The following is a 6,522-nucleotide window of genomic DNA, read 5'->3' as shown; positions in this document are numbered from 1 at the left end:
TAGGTTAGGTTAGGTTAGGTTAGGTTAGGTTAGGTTAGGTTAGGTTAGGTTAGGTTAGGTTGGAAGTACATTTTTCAAAATTTTTTCTCCATTTATTGTCGTAAAAATCTGAAAAAAATACCTCACTCAGTTCTCACTATTAAAATTATTATTGTTAATTCTGTAAGCCTAGGCTCTGGGGATCATAAATGATGCCTTAGAGCCACCCTCAGCCACGTACTTCCTGAGGGAAGCTGCCTTTTAGCTGCTTTTGCAATATGGATACGGATATGGAGACAGCGTCGGATGCCTCGGTCCGGTTCGTCGAATCCGACTCAGGCTCCGACACGGCGGGACCTGCTGCCGACCGCCGCGGCAAGCCTAAGAAAAGTGGGCTCAGTCGAGCAAGAATAGAGCTCAAAGCCAAAGAAGATGAGGAGAGAGAGCTCGCTTTCGAGCGGACCCTCAGAAGCAGGGCGTTCAAAAAAACGCCTGTGGTCGTTCCCGAGCTTGAAGAAGCTGCTTCGTTAGCCAAGGTGGATCCGGCCCTCCAGAGCAACGAGGAGCTCCGCGCGGAGGCTGGCCGCAGTGCACGCGAGATTAGAGAGGTCGCGCTGAAGTCCTCCAACCTCAAAGGAGGCTTCATCAAGAGGCTGAAGGACGCAGCGGCCTCTCTGGAAGGCGTCGTCGAAGCTCTGGCGTCCCGGACGGAGGCCGACGAAGCCCGTAACCTCCGTGCGGATAACAGTCGTATGCGCAGGGAGATTGACTCCCTCAAGGCGGAGCTAAAGGCCCACCGCCGTGAGTACGCGGAGATGCGTACCACGGTGGCAGCGGCGACCGAGGCGGCCAACACCCCGCGAGGCGCTCCTTCGATGGAGGAGCTCAAGGACTTCATCGTCACGTCGATCGGCGCGGCGATGAAGGACCAATTGGCGGGCCTGGAGGAGCGCCTCCCGGCGAGGATGCAGCGACCTCCCTCCGCGGCAGATAAAACGCAGATGTCGCAGGGTCCACCGCCGTCTATCTCGACGGCCCGCCAGGACGGGGGTGTGGGAGCCCCAGCCAAGCCTAGGAAGGCGGCTGCTCTGGCTGCTCAGACCAAGCCCACCGCTTGCCTACCGAGCGCACCGGCACCGGCGACGTCCCAAACACCACCGAACCAGGAGACGTCCTGGTCCACGGTGGTGAAGAAGGGCAGGAAGGAGAGCAAGACCACCTCTTCCGACGCTAAGACGCTGCCGAAGACGCCCCAGCCAGCCAAATCGAAGCTGGCCACCCCTCGCTCGGCTGCAATCGTTCTCACGTTGCAGCCGGAAGCAGTAGGAAAGGGCGTCACCTACGCGCAGGTCCTGGAGAGAGCGGAGCAAAGTGTCAAGCTCCAGGACCTAGGAATCAGCGGTGGGCTGAAGGTGCGACGCACGGCGACCGGAGCCAGGGCTCTCGAGCTGCCGAAAGCCCAAGCGGAGCAGGCCGATAGGTTGGCGGCGAAGCTCCGCACAGTGCTCGACGGGGTCGCTGACGTAGTGCGCCCGGTCAAGAAGGCCGACCTGAAGGTGACGGGGCTCGACGACTCCGTCACCTTGGAGAAACTGGCCGCGGCGATCGCGCGCGCCGGTGACTGCTCCTCCGAGGCGGTGAAGTGCGGAGTGATGCAGCGCGGACCCGGCTATATGGGGATGGTCCGCGTCACCTGCCCCCTCACGGCAGCGAAGAAGCTGGCCGCTGCCGGTCGCCTCCTCGTCGGGTGGAGCTCGGCCAAGGTGGCCGTCGTGGAGCAGCGCCCTATGCGCTGCTACAAGTGTATGGGCCTGGGCCATACACGGGCGCTCTGCCCGTCGAAGGCGGAGAGGGGAGGCCTGTGCTACCGCTGTGGCTCGGACGGCCACAAGTCAGCGGAATGCACGGCCAAGATGCGCTGCGCGGTCTGCGCGGAGGCCGGCAAGCCTTCAGGGCACCTGATGGGGGCCAGGGATTGCAACCCCCCCATCACGAAGGGTAAAGCGGTCCAAGGAACCAGGACCGCCCCGCGCGAGGAAAGCCGCCAGGCTACGGAGGAAGCTCAGAAGAATCAAGTATGCCAGCACACCTGAGCTTCCTACAATCGAACGTGAACCACTCCGCCGGAGCGCAGGACCTTCTGCTGCAGTCCATGGCGGAGTGGCAGGTAGACCTGGCGGTGGCCTGCGAGCCCTACTTCGTCCCTCCCCTACCTCACTGGCTGGGGGACTCGGACGACACCGTGGCGGTTCTCACGAGGAGCGGAACGGGCCCCCCCCTCTCACTCATCGAGAGGGGCTCGGGCTACGTAGTGGTGGGGTGGGGGGAGTACGTCGTCGTCGGTACGTACTTCTCCCCTAATCGCAGCCTGGCTGAGTTCGAGACTTACCTCGGCTTAGTCAGAGCTGCGGTGGCCAGGCAGTCGCCGAAACCGATACTGGTTCTCGGCGACTTAAACGCAAAGTCGCGTGCCTGGGGCAACCCCGCCACGAATCCGCGAGGGAGGGCCGTCCAGGTGTGGGCCCTGCTCTCCGACCTGTCCCTTCTCAACAGGGGGCAGGTTCACACCTGCGTGCGACATCAGGGGGGTTCCGTGGTGGACGTTTCGTTCGCCACCCCTGTCGTTGCACGCAGAGTGGTCGACTGGAGAGTGGAGGAGGAGGTGGAGACTCTATCGGATCACCGGTACATCCGATTCGAGATCTCCACCTCTAGCAGGCCGGCGGAACCCCAGAGGGTGCCGACTACGCTGCCGAGGTGGTCTCTCGGCCAGGTCGATCGAGAGCTGGTCAAGGAGGCCGCCATCGTGCAGCGGTGGGGTTCCGCGGGGAGGACGGAGGGCGCCAGCGCAGAGGAGCTGGCGGGCCGCATGCGCAGTTCGCTCAAGGAGGTCTGCGATGCGGCCATGCCTCGAACCCGGCGCAGGGTTCCACGCCGGCACGTCTATTGGTGGTCGCCCGAAATCGCCGACCTTCGGGCGACGTGCTGCCGGGCGCGGAGGGCCTAAGTCCGCTGTCGAAGGCGCAACGGCCTCGACACGGACCTGGAGGGACAGATGCTGGACGCTTATCGCCAGTTGAAAAAAGATCTGCAGCTGGCGATAAGCAAGGCCAAGGAGAAGGCCAGGGAGGAGCTTCTGGCGGGTCTCAATCGAGACCCGTGGGGGCGCCCGTACCGCGGCGTACGCGGAAAGTTCCGCACTCAAGGCGCCCCCGTCACTGAGACGCTGCCGCCGGAACTCCTCCTGCGCCTGGTCGGGGAACTCTTTCCCCATCCAGGCGAGCATGTCCCTCCGCAGATGGCCCCCCGCTCCGTGATCGAAGACGCAGTGGCTCCACCACTGATCACGGAGCGGGAGATGGAGATGGCCCTCGGCCGCTTGAGGGCCAAGAACACGGCGCCGGGTCCGGACGGGGTTCCAGGGCGTGTTCTGTGCGACGCCCTGGAATTCCTGGGTGCAAGGCTTCGGGAGCTGTTCGACGAGTGCCTGTGCAGCGGGCAGTTTCCGAAGCCTTGGAAGGAAGGAAAGTTGGTCCTGTTGCCGAAGGAAGGTCGGCCGATGGATTCCCCTTCGGCATACAGGCCAATAGTGCTGCTGAACGAGACGGGCAAACTCTTCGAGAAGGTCCTCGCAGCCCGTCTCGTTCAGCACCTCGAGGAGGTCGGTCCGGGTCTCTCAGAGGCTCAGTACGGGTTCAGGGCGGGCCGGTCGACGGTCGACGCCCTGGACGCCCTGAAGACTCGGACGACGGAAGCGGTGGCCCGGGGGCAAGTCGTCCTGGCGGTTTCGCTCGACGTGGCGAACGCCTTCAACAGTCTCCCTTTCGAGACGATACGGGAGGCACTCCGATACCATGGGGTGCCGACCTATCTCAGGAGGCTGCTGGAGGCGTACCTCCAGGACAGGGAGGTCCTCTGGGCGGGGGTCGATGGGAGGCTGGTCCGGCGTCGGGTAGGCTGCGGCGTTCCACAGGGGTCGGTTCTCGGCCCAATCCTGTGGAACGTCGGTTTCGACTGGCTCCTGCGAGCTCCCGTCCTTCCCGGGATGGGGGTGTTGTGCTACGCTGACGACACTCTCGTCACGGCGACTGGGCGGGACTTTCGGGAGGCGGCACGCCTCGCCGAGGTCGGAACGGCTCTCACCGTGGACCGTATGGGAATGCTGGGCTTGAGGGTCTCCATATCCAAAACGGAGGCCCTCCTGTTCCACGGTCCACGGCAAGGACCCCCACGAGGGGCGAGTATCACCGTCCGGGGGACGGTGATCAAGGTGCAGGCCCAGATGAAGTATCTGGGCCTCATCCTGGACGGTCGATGGAGCTTCGGGCAGCATTTTGTCCATCTCGGCCCGAGGCTCATCAACGCCGCCGCCGCTCTCGGCCGCCTCCTTCCGAATGTGGGGGGGCCGGGATCGCTATGCCGGCGTCTATATTCCGGTGTAGTGAGGTCGATGGCGCTGTACGGTGCCCCGATCTGGGTCGACGCCCTCACCGCTGACAACCGGGCCCTGCTGCGTAAGCCGCAGAGGGTCATAGCGGTGAGAGGCATCAGAGGGTACCGTACGGTGTCGTGGGCTGCGGCGACACTTCTCGCGGGCGATCCGCCCTGGGAGCTCCAGGCGGAGGTGCTCGCGGAAGTGTACCGGTTCCGGGTCGAGGCGAGGAACCGCGGCGACCGTCCAGGGTCGGCGGAGGTCGGGCGGATCAGGGCTCTAGCCCAGCGAGCCCTGATCGCCCGATGGCAGGAGGATCTGGGGTCACCCACGGCGGGCCTGGCGACAGTGGAGGCGATCCGGCCCCACTTGAGTCGCTGGGTCGAGAGGAAGAAGGGCACACTCACCTTCAGGATGACGCAGGTACTTACCGGGCACGGATGCTTCGGTAAGTACCTGCACGGGATAGCGCGGCGGGAGGTGTCACCCTCCTGCCACGAGTGTGGTGCGCCAGTCGACACGGCGCACCACACCCTGAGTGAGTGTGCTGCGTGGGGGCCCCAGAGGCACACCCTTGCGGCGACTATGGGCGGAGACCTCTCGCTGCCGAGCATCGTCAACGAAATGCTCGGTAGTGAGACGTGTTGGTCGGAGATGCGCTCCTTCTGCGAAAGCGTGATGTCGCAGAAGGAAGCCGCGGAGCGGGAGCGGGAAGAGGATGCCGCTGCAGACCCGCTCCGCCGAAGACGACCGGGGAGGAGGAAGAAGCGCTACGCGCACCTTCTCCCCCCGCCTCAATAGGCGTCGCAGGGACTAGGGGGGGTCTCAGTACCCCGAGAACCCCCTCTAGGTGTTGGAGGCCCGCATAGGCGGGCCGACCGTCAGGGCGTCACGGTAGCATGCGCAAGCGATCCCGTGGCGCCCGCCGAAAGACGGAGAGGGTACCGCTGGTTTTTTAGTGGGTAAACCCGGCGTACCTGGGCGCACTCGGCGTCCAGGGCTCCGGGGAGTCCCACACACCCCCCCACCTTCCATCACGTGGGGGAAGCGCGTAACGCGTTTTTCCAGCGAGAAAAAAAAAAAAAAAAAAAAAAAAAAAAAAAAAAAAAAAAAAAAAAAAAAAAAGGTTAGGTTAGGTTAGGTTAGGTTAGGTTAGGTTAGGTTAGGTTAGGTTAGGTTAGGTTAGGTTAGGTTAGGTTAGGTTAGGTTAGGTTAGGTTAGGTTAGGTTAGGTTAGGTTAGGTTAGGTTAGGTTAGGTTAGGTTAGGTTAGGTTAGGTTAGGTTAGGTTAGGTTAGGTTGGAAGTACATTTTTCAAAATTTTTTCTCAATTTCTTGTCGTAAAAATCTGAAAAAAATACCTCACTCAGTTCTCACTATTAAAATTATAATTCCACTTTTAACTTACTTATATCTCCCGTTTTTGTCTGTTTTTAAGCTATTTTTAAGTTTTTCGTTTATATCTTTTTTATTATTGTTTCGATCTTTTTTCCGTGTTCGGCGCGATTGTGGGGCCCTCTGCTCTGCATCCGTTGACATCTCAATCTCCCGGATCGGCCTATCCGTTCGAGAGTTATCGGTCGAAAACCGAAAAATTTTTCACCTTTTTTCATTATATTTTTCTGTTTTTTATTTTTAATTCGTTCATTTGTAATCTTATCTTGTTTTGCTCTTTGGCGCATTTGTAGGGCCCTCTGCCCTGCATCCATCGAGACATCTCACTCCCGGATCGGCGTCTCCGTTCCGGAGCTATTAATTTTTACAAACAGAATCTGTATCGATTATTCGCTATAAGAATCGGATCGCTCTTGAAAGTCTTCTTAAGCGATCCGAAACTCTAAATATTCGAAGTACATTTTTCAAAATTTTTTCTCAATTTCTTGTCGTAAAAATCTGAAAAAAATACCTCACTCAGTTCTCACTATTAAAATTATAATTCCACTTTTAACTTACTTATATCTCCCGTTTTTGTCTGTTTTTAAGCTATTTTTAAGTTTTTCGTTTATATCTTTTTTATTATTGTTTCGATCTTTTTTCCGTGTTCGGCGCGATTGTGGGGCCCTCTGCTCTGCATCCGTTGACATCTCAATCTCCCGGATCGGCCTATCCGTTC

General features: G+C 59.4%; 1 protein-coding gene across 1 annotated transcript; it reads left to right on the top strand.

Annotated features, from left to right (window-relative positions):
• Window positions 1-257: 257 nt before the first annotated feature.
• On the top strand, window positions 258-1,742 carry LOC125073693 (translation initiation factor IF-2-like; the record flags this gene model as incomplete). The annotated part of the gene is made up of 1 exon (XM_047684662.1): window positions 258-1,742. A coding segment is annotated over exon 1 (1,485 nt), but the record flags the coding sequence as incomplete, so codon positions are not given.
• Window positions 1,743-6,522: the final 4,780 nt, after the last annotated feature.

The sequence above is a fragment of the Vanessa atalanta genome, chromosome 25, assembly GCF_905147765.1.
Source record: "Vanessa atalanta chromosome 25, ilVanAtal1.2, whole genome shotgun sequence".
In the NCBI taxonomy this organism is placed as follows: Eukaryota; Metazoa; Arthropoda; class Insecta; order Lepidoptera; family Nymphalidae; genus Vanessa; species Vanessa atalanta.
The sequence above is the reverse complement of the archived record's forward strand: the minus strand, read 5'-3'. Positions and strand labels throughout refer to the sequence as shown.